Genomic DNA, 13,539 nt, shown 5'->3' on the forward strand with positions numbered 1-13,539 from the left:
ATGCATAAATTCCATTCAAACACAGGATTCTGTCTGGTCATCGTCAACTTCTTCCTCTGAATCCTAACAGCGCCTTCGAGGTGGGAAGAAGTTTGTTTCTTCTGATAATGGAACAATTAATTCTCTTTCTCTGAAAGATTCAGGTGTCCTGTGGCTGCTATCTTGCTGCGAGTCCTTTCTTTAAAAAAAGTATCCTACATAGCATCATTTCTATTTTAACAATTTTTATAACCTAAAACTATATTTAAAACAGTACTTAAAAGAGAATTAATACAGTATCACTTTCTAGCACAACACATATAATATTCAATTTAATATTTGCAAAAAGCCAATCATAAAATACATGCATTTTTCACACCAATGTGCTTGGCTAGTACAAATCAGCAAATACCAATAAGCTGCTGTTATAAATAATCAACAAGAAAGCCAAATTAATAATGATAGCAAAAGATTTTATTTTTGTGACCGAAAACGCGGTCCTCGATAGCCACAGTCAAAGAGACAGTGTCGAGTTCAGGATCGGCGCTGGGTGAACCTCGATCCGACCTCATCGAATCCCCTCTGTTCACAAATGCCATCTCCAGCAGGGCTGTTTTATACAGTTTTTTCTGCCTGAGGCAGAGGTGCCCCCATTTCTTTTGTCACTCTGCATATGCATGAAGTCTCTTTTCTCTGTGCAGGGCTGGACAACCTTGATGTGAGTTATGGAACTCTGTATTCAGATGTATGTTTCTGACATTACTTCGGTTATCTTGATTGAAGACATTTATCAAGTGCTGATCGCTCTTGGGTGTTCCCAGGATAGTCTGAGAAAGGCCAATCTCCGCACTGGCCACGTCCTTTTGCTTTCTAATTAGGCTTTCTTTCCTTGCTGCCATCTGGAGTTTCACAATTTCGATGTGGCAATCTCTCTCCTGAGCATCAGCGGTCTTAGGCTTTTAGATTTTTGTTACAATTTTATTTTATATGTATTTCATATAAGCACGAACTACCTCACACCACATATTACAATAACCAGCGCCTAAGGCTGCAGCAGTCCCAGTTAAAAACATCAGGGCTGAGTCTAAGCCTAGACACATCATAAGCCTAGACTCGTTTTATCTAAATGGGTTCATTTCGGTGCTGAACATTCCCCAACACTGATTTCTGTGCTGAACATTCCCCAATATTGATTTCTGTGCCGAACATTCCCCAACGCCTCAGGGCGGTTCCAGGGTCCCGGCCCGGGTTGGGGCCCAGCGGCGGCTCCAGGCCCGGCCGCCCTCGATGGCGCCGCGCGCGCGGCGTTGCCCCGGCAACCGCGGCTGGGCGGGACAGGCGAGAGCGGCCCCACAGCCGAACCCCACAACCGACCCCGAGGCGGATTCGGATCCACAACCAGCTCCGAGTCGGGTTCGGACCCACAGCCAGCCCCACAACCGACTCCGAGTCGGGTTCGGACCCACAGCCGGCCCCACAACCGACCCCGAGGTGGACTCGGATCCACAACCAACCCCGAGGTGGACTTGACCCACGGCCGACTCCACACCCCCCCCCCCGTAGCCAGCCTTGAGGCGGGCTCAAACCCAAAGCCGACTCCGCACCCGCCCCCGCAGCCGGCCTGGAGACAGCCTCGGACCCAGAGGCGACTCCACACTCCACCCCCACAACCAAGCCCGAGGCAGACTCGGCCCCCACAGCCGACTCCACGCTTCGCCCCAGAGCGGACCCAGCCCCAGAGCGGACCCCGGCCGGCCCCGCCATGGAGCTCGAGGAGGACTTCGGTGAGGCTCGAGGCTTGGCTGGGGAGGGACGGGAAAGCGCCCGTCGGTCGGTGCGGGCATGGCCGGGACAACACCGGCGTCACTGGGGTCTGTTCGCCCTGGGGCCGGGTTTGTCCCCCACCCCGGGCCATGTCTGTCCCCTCTGGGCCCGAGTCCGTCCCCATGCCCTGTGCCCGAGCCGGGCGGGCTCTCTCCCGGTGATTCCAGCTCGGGTCGCCCCACCAGGTGCAGCTGGTGCGGGTGCAGAATTTGACTGAATAAAGCGACTTTGTTTTGTCTGGTTCGAGCGTGGCTTGCCCCGGTGTCTCCCGGCTCAGCCGCTCCAGGCGGTTTTGGGATCCGTTTCAATGCAGGCGCAAGGATCTCCCAGCACGTGGCATTGCTGTGGTGGTGCCTTTGGTGGTTTCAGCCGTGTATAAATTACGGCTGCTTGGCTGCCTGAGCTGCTCCTGTGCTGCCGAGGGCTCTGCTCTTCCTCTGCTGCTCCTCTCTGCCCCCTTTCCCTTCACTGGCAACACACTTGGCCTTGTGTGGCGCCAGTTCAGAGAGAGAAGCTATTGGAAAAATCTCTAACAAGTAGTGTTTAGCCTTGTGAATTCCTTAAACAGACAGTGCTTAATCCTGTATTTCCATATATCGGTGATTAACATGCACTAGTGGGTATCTTAGCTGTGAGAATAAGGACTGTGTGCCTGATAAAGGGTGTAACTTGGCCAGACCCCATAGTTGGAAGGCGTTCAAGGAGAAGAAACCCTCCTCAGAAGGGAGCAGGGGATGTTTGGAAGAGCATCCCCCACGTAGCCAGTGCTAAAAAAAAATTAATGCTGCTTTCTCATACTGAAATAACAGTGTTAGAGTGCTTAATTTTTCACGTTTTCGGTGACAAAGCCACTTGTGATTGCTCTTCCAGGGGCAGCTGGGCCAATGCAAAGCCAGGTGCTGTAATTCCCCCGAGCGGGCTCTTGAGGTGAGAGGTGTTCAGAGGCAGCAGCACTGCACAGCCCAGGTGGAGACAAGGATCCTGTCTGTCCCTTCTTTTTCCAAGTTCCTCTTAGCCTGAATTCTGTTCGTTGGGACTTGTGGAACAGCATTTTAACAGCTGCCAGGCTGGGGCCTGATGGAGCCACGTGTGTGAGAGAGAAGAGCAGAGGCAGTGCCCAGAGCTGGGTTAGCTCCTGCATAATCAAATCCTAAATGTGCTGAAAGCTCCTGCAGCAAGAGTGGCAGAGCAGAAAGGATGGGAGCAGCCCAGGCTGCTTGGTGTGTACCCCACAGGCAGTACTGGGGCCTTGTATCTCCTCCTGGCTGCCTCTCTTCCTCACTGGGAATATGCATATTTATTAATATTTATATTTTAATCTATTTTACAGACAATTATGTATGCATGCATTCACGCTGCTTCATATTCAACGTTTGTTCCTCAGTGTTTTTGCTGCTTTAGTAAGGCCTCAACTCCTAAATAATTACATGATTAAAAGCTTCAGAGTCACATGGACCATGTTAGGCACACTGCTACCTCCAGAATGTAACTCAGTTCCTTCACATTCTGCCTCCAGCAAAACAAGCTGTTGATGGAAAAAAGATTTGGTTTAGCTGCTGGAGGATGTGCCATGATCCCACTGATCCTCCTCCAGGGGAGCTGGGAAGTGCTGCTGGTTTTTCCTTGGAGTAAGGGTGGTTGCCTCCCTATTAAGGTAACCTAAAGAGTTATTACACTCACTGGTGCTGACTCTCCTCTGTTTTAACTAATGTCCCACTTATGAGAGCTTCAAGTTTAATTAATTTGGTTATGCAAAGCAGGTGCCTGCCTTAATGAATGGTTTCAAACTAAGAGCAACTGGTTGAACTCCCTCAGACCACAGCCCTGATGTGGTGCTGTGGGGTTTTCCCCAGTGTGTGAGTGATTCTCATCTTCCTAACCAGCTGCTCTTCCCTGTTCTCTGTTGCACCAGATATGCTGGATCCAGAGAGGTTAATCCAGTGCCCTTTGGTTAAACACCATTGGATCAGAGCACGGAGGTTTCCCTATCACCTGGTGAAGTGTAAGGAGGTGAGTTGGACAGGCAGTGACCCTGTGCTTCCCTGGGTTCCTGCTTTTCCTGACAGTAGCCCTGTTTAACTTTTATTTCATAGAACTTGAGGATTTGATTAGTGAGAGCTTCAGGCACACAGGAATTCACCTGTGACCGTGTTCACAGGGGTCTGAGGATGAGGGGAGAGATGAGGATCTGACTCCATGTTTCAGGAGGCTTGATTTATTATTCTATGATATATTTTATATTAAAACTATACTAAAAGAATATAAGAAAGAATTTCATCAGAAGGCTGGCTAAGAATAGAAAAAGAAGGAATGATAACAAAAGCTTGTGTCTGGGACAGAGAGTCCGAGCCAGCTGACTGTGATTGGCCATTAATTAGAAACAACCACATGAGCCCAATCCCAGCTCCACCTGTTGCATTCCACAGCAGCAGATAACCATTGGTTACATTTTGTTCCTGAAGCTTCTCACCTTCTCAGGAGGAAAAAATCCTAAGGAAAGGATTTTTGATAAAAGATGTGTGTGACATTCACCCATTCACAGTCTGGCTCTGTTGGAAGGAGACAGAGATCCTTCATGGTTAGTTCAGGGAGGAGACTCTGGTCTCTTCCAGCAGCTCACAGGGAGGCCATATTCTTTTTTCCACTTTCAGGATGAGGTGGGACAGTGATCATCAAGCAGATAAAGCCAGTGTCTAAGTAATTAGCAGAAGAGCTTGGGGATTGTCACTGGTCCCTCTGAAGATGCCACAGTGTGTTATTTGCAGTGGCAAGGGTCTGGGTGGAGATTGTCCCTCTTGCTTGGGACAAGTTTGTTGAGTTTCCTTTGCATCCCTTATGCATAAAATCCAATTAACACTTCCACCCAGCTCAGTGCTCTGTACAGAACTCAGCCCTGACCCAAATGGGGACACTGCAAGCAGAACAAGTTGGATTTGTTGGCTGGAACTATTTTAAGAATCATGGAATCACAGGATGGTTTGGGTTGCAAGGGACCTGAAAGCCACCCCTGCCATGGCAGGGACTGCCCCAGGCTGCTCCCAGTCCCATCCAGCCTGGCCTTTGGCACTTCCAGGGATCCAGGGGCAGCCCCAGCTGCTCTGGGCACCCTGTGCCAGGGCCTGCCCACCCTCCCAGGGAGGAATTCCTTCCCAATATCCCACCTAACCCTGCCCCCTGGCAGAGGGCAGCCCCTCACTTGTGCCAGGTGACAGCAGGGACAGACACCAATGGACATGGCAGCCCTGGCTGTACCAGGCAGGGAGTGCCAGGGGCCCTGGGTGTGCTGAGGGCAGGGATCAGCAGCCCTGGGTGTGAGTGTAATCCCTGCCCAGCAGAGCCAGGCAAGCACTGGTCCAGTGGCAGAGCTGGGGTTTTCCCAGTGAGGCTCTGTCCCTTGCAGGAGATAATTTACTGTAGTGACAGCTGAGCTCTGCCACTACAACTGGTGCCTACCATTCCAGGTGGAGTGCTGCCAGCTCCCTGGTTCTTCTGAAAGGCTCACAGAATTTCTCTGCCTGTGTGCCCAGTTAGTTAAAATACACCTGAAGGGTTTGGATTTGCCTGATGTCCCTCCCTTACTGGTTTTAAAATGGTTTCATTTGTGCTTTAAGCCATGCAGGCAGTATCACCTGCACTGCAGGGAACTGTAGGGAGTTTGCTGAAGGTCTGTTCCATTTCAGTCAGGATGGCTCAGTTTCTGGGAATGGAAGAAAATTCGTTTTCATTTCCCCTTTTGTATTTAGTGAGTGTCTAACCAATACATTGCAATTTCTTGTTCATTTTTGTATTTTTCAAAGCAACACCACGAACATCCCAGTCATTTTTTCCTATGTATCAACAAGAGGTAAGTGAATTTGACAGATGTGGCACATAATTTTGGTTTTCCCTTTTCCAGAGCAACCCTGAAATTGCAAAGAAATTGGCCACATGTCCCTTCAACGCTCGTCACCTGGTTCCTCAGGCTGACCTCAGCAGCCACATCATGAAGTGCAATGACAAAGCCTTTGTGGAGCAAGATGTGGGTAAGAGACCCCCTGTGCACCCTGGGGACTGAGGTGTCCTCATGGAATAACCCAAAAGTGGGAGGCAAATGGTTGTCTGTGGTTTTGTGTGACACAGCAGCTTTGGGGAAGCTTGATCTTATTTGCTTGGCTTTATTGGGCAGTTTCTTGGGCATATGGCAGCTGCTCTGGGTAGGCTTTGCATGTATTTTGTTACCAGGCTTGTTGAATGGGAAGGTTTTACCCAAAACCATGCAGGAAGTGCCTCTGGAAGGAGGAGTGGGATGCATTAATGCCACAAGGATGGGCTGCTCCTCTTGCAGAGCTGATCTCCCTTTGACTCTTGCACACACAGGGCACAGTTTTCTGTCCTCTGTAGAGATGCACCGGCAGTGATGCCTGCATCCATGTCAGCAGCTTTCCTCTTCACTCCAGAATTCCTGCTCAGAGTTCCAGGGAGCAGAGTCTTCTCTTTTTCATTTAAAAAAACAAATTTGAAGTTGCTGCATTTCAGCTGTCCCCAATCTATTTGCTTTGGATGGGGCTTGCTCTAAAGCCCAGAGGTGTTTTACAGGTTTAGCCAAAGTGTTTAATGGATTTAAGGCTCACTGTGTTTTCTCTCTTCCTGAAGTGAGCCGGTCCTCTGAGTCCTCACAGGAGCAGCTGAACAATGGGAGCACATGGCAGGCACCTCCAAGTGCTGAAGACTGGGAAACAGGTGAGGAACTCGCCCATCTGCTGCCTCTCCCTGGACAGTGTGAGCCCAGCAGTGCTCAGGGCTGCCTTGTAGGACACCTTGCTTCTGCTCCTTCCTATGAACATGGATCTCTGCACCCAGCAGGGTTGGCTTCCTATAGGGAGCAATCCCAAATGCCTTCTAGAAGAGATTTCCAAGCATCCCTTGCTCCCATAAGAGCTTTTGTACCTTTTGTGTGGTGATAGCAATGGAAACATGTTCCTCAGTGAAGCAGACACATTCCTCATAGGTCAACTTTGCCTCCCTCTTGAACATGTGAAAATATGACTGAGATATTCCTGATCACCCAATCCCTGAATGGTTTGGCTTGGATGGCACCTTAAAGCTGATCTCATTCCATGGGCAGGGACACCTTCCACTGTCCCAGGCTGCTCCAAGTCCCATCCAGCCTGGCCTTGGGCACTTCCAGGGATCCAGGGGCAGCCTCAGCTGCTCTAGGACCCTGTGCCAGGGCCTGCCACCCTCCCAGGGAACAATTCCTGCCCTAAATCCCATCCAGCCCTGCCCTCTGGCAGTGGGAAGCCATTTAAGGCACTGATCTGGTGGTGGTTTCTGGGGTTTCTTAGTTCTGAGCCACAACATCTGCTCTCTTTCACAGACTTGCTGGAGGGATCTGAGTCTACTTTTGTGTGGGGTGTGATCAACTCTGCCATGAACAGGTAGGGAATGCAAGTCTGATTCTTACATCAGTTTTATCTATACAAATATTGCAGCTACCTCCCAGCCTCACCTTGATGGAGCTGCCTTTGCTGCTGTAGAGCCCTGGGAGGAGATGCTGCTGGCTCAGTGTGTCCTCCTTCCTCGCATGGCCTGGATCAGAGCAGGAAACCCTCAGGAGCACTGATGCTGCTCCTGCATGCCTGTGGCAGGCTGCTCTTCCTGCCCATGGCCTGTGTTCAGGGACTGATGGATGTCTGGGCAATGTGCAGGGAGAAAGGTTGTCCCTTTGAGTCCTTGGGAGATCCCTTGTGAGCTCCTGCCTCCTGGGGCCTGGTAGATGTGCTGGAGTTGGGCTCTGTGTCAGTAGAATCCTCCCCTTGTGGCCTTTCCAAAGTGTGGTCAGAGTTTGGGGCAGGGGGGAACAAAGGAGCTCAGGAACAGGAAGGGGCTGCCCTGGCTGGCAAAGTGGTTTAAGGTTTATTTAATAGGTTTATTTAACAGGTTCATTTACAGTCCAGCAATAATCCTGCCCCTGGCAGCTCTGAGTTCTGTGGGAGCTCTTCCACAGGGGCTGACAGCAGCACTGCCTGGTTCCACCTGTCAGACTCCTTACAAAACCTTTGGGTGTTCAGAGCTCTCCAGCTCTCCTCAGCACCACCAGCAGGGTGGCACAGAGTAATGGTTGTCTCCTCCAGCCAGGTCTCATCAGCTCTTGGAGATCTATTTCACACCCAAGATAGCTCAGCTACCTTTGGAGGCATAAAATCAGCAGGATGGCTTTTGTTGCAGTGTTGGAAACAAAAAAGGTTTTAATAAAAGGCAAAATAACAAAACTCTTAGCAGAGAAAAACTGATCCAGGTGCAAGAGGTTCTTGCTGCTGGTAAAACACCTCACAAAAGCAATTTAGTTCCTTTGTTTTCTTCTTTTTCTGGTGAATTATTTAGGTGGGACTTCTTGGCTCCTGTCAATTGGCTGTCCTTCAGTTTGAGGTGAAGTCCCTAGGCCTATAAAATGTCTTTTTCACCTAATTGAAGAGAGAAACTTCTGGGCTTTTTTCCTTTTTAAGGGGACTAAAAGGATAGTTTTGTCACTCCATCAAGAGAAAACACATTCTTATAGCACAGCACCATCCCCCAGGGCCTTGCTGCAGTAAAATGCATAAATGTGAGCCAGAAGTAACCAAATCCACTCAATTCCAGCCCCATCAGTGACCAGAACAACTCGTTGCCCTCCCGGATGCGGCCCCCCGAGACCCTCCCATACAGTGTGTCTGCAGGCCTGTGAGTACTGAGCTCCTGAAACCTCTGTGCAGCACTTGCTGGAGGGGAACAGAGCAGCTGCTGAGGAATTGCTGCTCAGATCATCCTCTGTGTCCTTCCTTGAGGCATCCTCTCTGTTTCCTTGCTCCATTCCTGTGGCCCAGGTTAGGCAGAGCTGTTTCCTGGCTCTGTCTCTCCAAACACAGCATCCCCATTATCTCCTTTCACCCCCACCCTGCCCTGACTTAAACCAAATTGTTCCTTTGCTTTGTGCTCTGGTTACTGTCAGGCCCAGTTAAGTCAGAGCTGAGGTGAAACTGGGTCCTTAAACCAGCACCAGTGGGGGAAAAAAGAATCAAATTCCATCTGGGGGAGAGAGACAAGGAGCTCTAATGCTGCAATCAAAGATTTTAATTTGCCTTTAGCAGCAAAGCAACAGCTTTGGGGAATGATTGTCCTGGTTCCCACTGGGAGCAACTAAACCTGGTGCTGTCAGGGCACTGCAGGCACAGCTCCTGCACAGCCAGGGACTGCAATTCCACAGTGTTGGGCTGAGTCTGGCAAATCAAACTGAAATGTCCCTTTTAGACAAGCCTTGTTGCCAAGGGAGCAAGTGCTGCCTCTGCAGAGGCCACTGCCCCTTGGGGGAGTGGGGGAAGTTGTTGTATCTTTGTCCATCTGATGCAAAAATTGAATTTTGTCCTTTCCAGAATTCGGAGTATTAGTTCCTCCCCTTGGAATGTAGTTTTGCCCCAGCAGTGAGTGTCTCCCTGCTTTGGACAGAAGAGCTCCTGCAGAAGACAGACATGCTCTGGACCTGATGGCAGGACTCTCTACACCTGGCTTTTGTTGCCTGATATATTTCTTGTAATATTTGAATATGTGGAACTGTCCTTGGTTAGCAGATGTTTCCCTCAATTTGTTTTAAAAGTTACCCTCACCTTTATTTGGTGAATTTTGTTACTGTTTTTGAAAAAAATAGACTGATAAATGTACACAGAAACCTTCCTAGCCCAAGCCTGGGTCATGGTGGCTCCCTGTGAACAGGAAAAACATCACAATTGCCAAGTCTCTGGTTTTTGTAACAAGAAAACTTAAAAGTATTTTACTGTGCATGCACATCTTGTTTTTATTTTGTTGGGGTCCGAGTTTGTCCACTCAGGGTATGACGAGCATTCAGGTTGGGTTTTAAACTGTGTTGTCATTTGCAGAGACTGCTTTGAGAGCATCCTGACCTTGACTTTTGCACCTTCACACCTTCAGCTTTGCCTTTGTCTCCTGTGTGTGAGGGACTTCCCCAGGCAGACCTTAACAGAGAATCCTCTGCAAAGTCCTTGCATTACACACAACTCCAAACAGGGGAAGTTTCAGGAGGACACTGAGGTGCTTTTTCCAGTTTCCATTCGAGTTTTTGCAGTTTTCTAATGCTTGAAACGTGTTTGAGAGCTCTCAGGTACCTGTTCTGTATTGGGGGAGGAAGGGAGTAGGAATGGTTTAAATCAGTAAAAATGCATGTTTGGGACTGAAAATGTTCAGATCAAGCAGTCTATTTCTAAACATGCAAAGTACAATATGGGATCTGAATATACAACCATAAAGAATTAAGAACCAGACATGATGTTTGTCTAGAAAGAGATTAATGCCTTCATAAAGACTGGATTTCCACCATCTGTATACTACCACTAGAAAACAATACACATTGACTTGAATGTGCAAAATTAATATTCTTTTAAAGTTCTGTCAACTTATGTCAAGGTTCTTGTTAGCAATTTAGAATAAAAATGTTTTAAATTCCCTGCAGCTGCTTTTCTTTGGAGTCAGTAAGTGCTGACATGGGAAGCTCTTGGTGAGCCCAATCCCAGCTCCACCTGTTGCATTCCACAGCAGCAGATAACCATTGCTTACATTTCATTTCTGAGGCCTCTCAGCTTCTCAGGAGAAAATAATCCAAGCAAAAGGATTTTTCATAAAACAGGTCTGTGACAGTGCCCTCTCCTTGGCCATTCTGTGCTGACCTCTATCCTTACCATGTCCTGTTCCATCTGTGCCTTGGCTTTCCTGACCCCATCCCCACACACCCAATGCAGACATCCCATAATGACCCAACACAGCAGCTCCTTTTTGCTGTGTCCAGCACAGCCAAGGGCTCTGGCAATATTCCTGCCCTGTATTTGCAACTCCAGGGTAATTTCCAGTCCTGCTGGGCTTTAATTCCTGCTGCCCCTTTCCAGAACATGCATAGGACTCTGATCCCTCTGCTCCCCTTCCTTTCTCTTGGCCCTTCCCCTCCCCAAGCCAAGGCACAAAGATTTCCAAGAGGGGTGGAACAGGAGCCCAACAATGCTGGGGGGGAAGAGGGAATCTCCATGCCAGGATTATCTGGGACTGGAACATCTCCATGCCAGGAATCTCCTGGACTGGGGAATCTCCCTGCTAGGATTCCCTGGGACTGGGACATCTCCATGCCAGGATTCTCTGGGACTGGAGAATCTCCAAGAATTCCCTGGGATTGGGGAATCTCCATGCCAGGATTCCCTGGGACTGGGACATCTCCATGCCAGGATTCCCTGGGACTGGGAAATCTCCATGCCAGGGAGCTCTATACCAGAATTCCCTGGGATTGGGGAATCTCCATGGCAGGATTATCTGGGACTGGAGAATCTCCATGGCAGGATTATCTGGGACTGGGAAATCTCCATGCCAGGATTATCTGGGACTGGGACATCTCCATGCCAGGATTATCTGGGACTGGGGAATCTCCATGCCAGGATTATCTGGGACTGGGACATCTCCATGCCAGGATTATCTGGGACTGGGGAATCTCCATGCCAGGATTATCTGGGACTGGGACATCTCCATGCCAGGATTATCTGGGACTGGGGAATCTCCATGCCAGGATTATCTGGGACTGGGACATCTCCATGCCAGGATTATCTGGGACTGGGGAATCTCCATGCCAGGATTATCTGGGACTGGGAAATCTCTATGCCAGGATTCCCTGGGACTGGGGAATCTCCATGCCAGGATTCCCTGGGACTGGGACATCTCCATGCCAGGATTCCCTGGGACTGGGACATCTCCATGCCAGGATTATCTGGGACTGGGACATCTCCATGCCAGGATTCCCTGGGACTGGGACATCTCCATGCCAGGATTATCTGGGACTGGGAAATCTCCCTGCTAGGATTCCCTGGGACTGGGACATCTCCATGCCAGGAATCTCCATGCCAGGATTCCCCTGGGGTGCAGGGCTCATCACCCACGGACCTTGTGGAGAGAAAGTGAGGCAGGAGCAGGGAGCTGACCGAGCTTTTCCCTTTACCCACATCCCCTTCACCTTTTATGGCCTGGGAAGAGATATTTTCCTCCTCCAGCTGAGAATTCCAGCCCTGGGCAGTGTCACCATGGGCTTCTAAAGGAGGTTGATTTTTAACACATCCCCTTGAGCTCAGACATTCCAGGGTTAACCTGGGGAAGAGTGAACAGGGAGAGGCAGACCCAGAGCAGGCTTTGGGCCAAGTACAAACATCCTCTGCTACTTACCTACACTGCCTTCCTTCTAAATTAATTCTGTCCCACCCAATCATCATCTCTTATCACTCATTATCTCCCCCTCTATTCTGCACATACCTTACCCCCATTTCACTGGGTTTAAGTGCTCAAATATTGGTTTTAAGTGCTCAAATGCTGGTTTTAAGTGCTCAAATACTGAGTTGTTTCGTTTGTTTAAAAACATTTCCCTCTCGGATTTATCCCCAGCCAGCAACTGAACATCACAGCTCACTGCCCCCCACACAGGGAGATGGGGGAATTGGGGGGAAAGGAGTAAAACTCACAGGTTGAGCTAAGAATAGTTTAATAATAATAAAAAATAATGAGAGAGGGGGAGATATAAAGCCCAAGACAGACAAGTGCTGGCCAGTACAGTTGTTCAGCACCCTCTGACCCCTCCCAGCCCATCATTCCCAGTTTATACACTCAGAATGACTCTGTGGTGTGGAATATTCCTCTGGCCAGTTCAGGTCACCTGTCCTGGCCCTGCCCCCTGCCAGCTTCTCGAGCCTCTGCTCACTGGCAGAGCCTGGGAAACTGAAAAATCCTCAATTTAAACACAAACCATTGCTGTGTTATCAACATTACTCCCATACTAAATCCCAAACACAGCCCTGGGAGCAGCTGCTGGGGAGGAAATTAACTCAATCCCAGGTGAAACTAGGGAGTAAAACCTTCCCTGGATTTCTTCCACATGCCCAGTCCCACTCTCACACACTCCTGGAGCTCCTGCCCCATTTCCAGGCTGCTCAGGGAATCAAAGCCCCTCAGGGGCCCACCCTGGCCAGGACCCAGTGCAGCCCCATCCCAGCACTGCCACCTCTCCATCAAGCTCACAAAGACAGCACTGACAACTTTCTGCATTTTTTGCTGGTATTTTCTGATTTAATAAGTGTTTTGTAGCTGTGGGGATTGGAATCACTTCAAACAGACCTGAAGAGCAAGAGGAAGACAATCCAACCCCTTGATCTCACATTTTAAATCCACAATCTCTTTATCAACAGCCACATTTTGCTCTCCAAGCTCTTCCTTCACTTCTCCTTATTAGAACGCACTCACCTGCATCACTGGCAGGTGGAGAGGACATCACCCACCCATTTCCAGCTCCCTTTCACCACCAGCTCTGGGGCTGTCCCACCTGGACACATCCAGTCTGACCAGTGAGGCCCAGTGTGAAAAATGCCTGTATTTTATGATTGGCTTTTGGCAAATATTCAAATGAATATTGTATGTGTTGTGTTAGAAAGTGGTGCTGTATTAATTCTCTTAAGTACTGTGTTAAATATAATTTTAGGTTATTAAAAAAATGTTAAAATAGAAACTGCTATGTAGGATACTTTTTTTAAAGAAAGGACTCACAGCGAGAGAGCAGCCACAGGACACCTGAATCTTTCAGAGAAAGAGAATTTATTGCTCCATTATCAGGAGAAATGAACTTCTTGTTAGGATTCAGAGGAAGAAGTTGACACTGACCAGACAGAATCCTGTATTTGAATGGAATTTATG

The 13,539-nt window shown here is 49.1% G+C and overlaps 1 protein-coding gene across 1 annotated transcript; it reads left to right on the forward strand.

Moving 5' to 3' along the window:
- Positions 1 to 1,595: 1,595 nt before the first annotated feature.
- Positions 1,596 to 10,275, forward strand: LOC139601517 (gametocyte-specific factor 1-like). Its single transcript, XM_071450649.1, has 7 exons — positions 1,596 to 1,763; positions 3,716 to 3,813; positions 5,699 to 5,825; positions 6,436 to 6,522; positions 7,160 to 7,220; positions 8,422 to 8,502; positions 9,192 to 10,275. Exons 1-7 carry the CDS (start codon positions 1,742 to 1,744, stop codon positions 9,241 to 9,243), a joined length of 528 nt encoding a protein of 175 aa, XP_071306750.1. The 5' UTR covers positions 1,596 to 1,741; the 3' UTR covers positions 9,244 to 10,275.
- The last annotated feature ends 3,264 nt before the right edge of the window (positions 10,276 to 13,539 follow it).

This window comes from Agelaius tricolor, unplaced genomic scaffold, assembly GCF_023055355.1.
Source record: "Agelaius tricolor isolate 1412-34295 unplaced genomic scaffold, bAgeTri1.0.p SCAF_31, whole genome shotgun sequence".
Lineage (NCBI taxonomy): Eukaryota > Metazoa > Chordata > Aves > Passeriformes > Icteridae > Agelaius > Agelaius tricolor.

Excerpts from the sequence above, each read along its gene's own strand:
- LOC139601517 (XM_071450649.1), top strand. The coding sequence starts at position 1,742 with ATGGAGCTCGAGGAGGACTTCG. Across the intron at positions 5,826-6,435 it reads CTTTGTGGAGCAAGATGTGG|TGAGCCGGTCCTCTGAGTCC; the intron begins GTAAGAGACCCC and ends CTCTTCCTGAAG. Across the intron at positions 6,523-7,159 it reads TGCTGAAGACTGGGAAACAG|ACTTGCTGGAGGGATCTGAG; the intron begins GTGAGGAACTCG and ends TCTCTTTCACAG.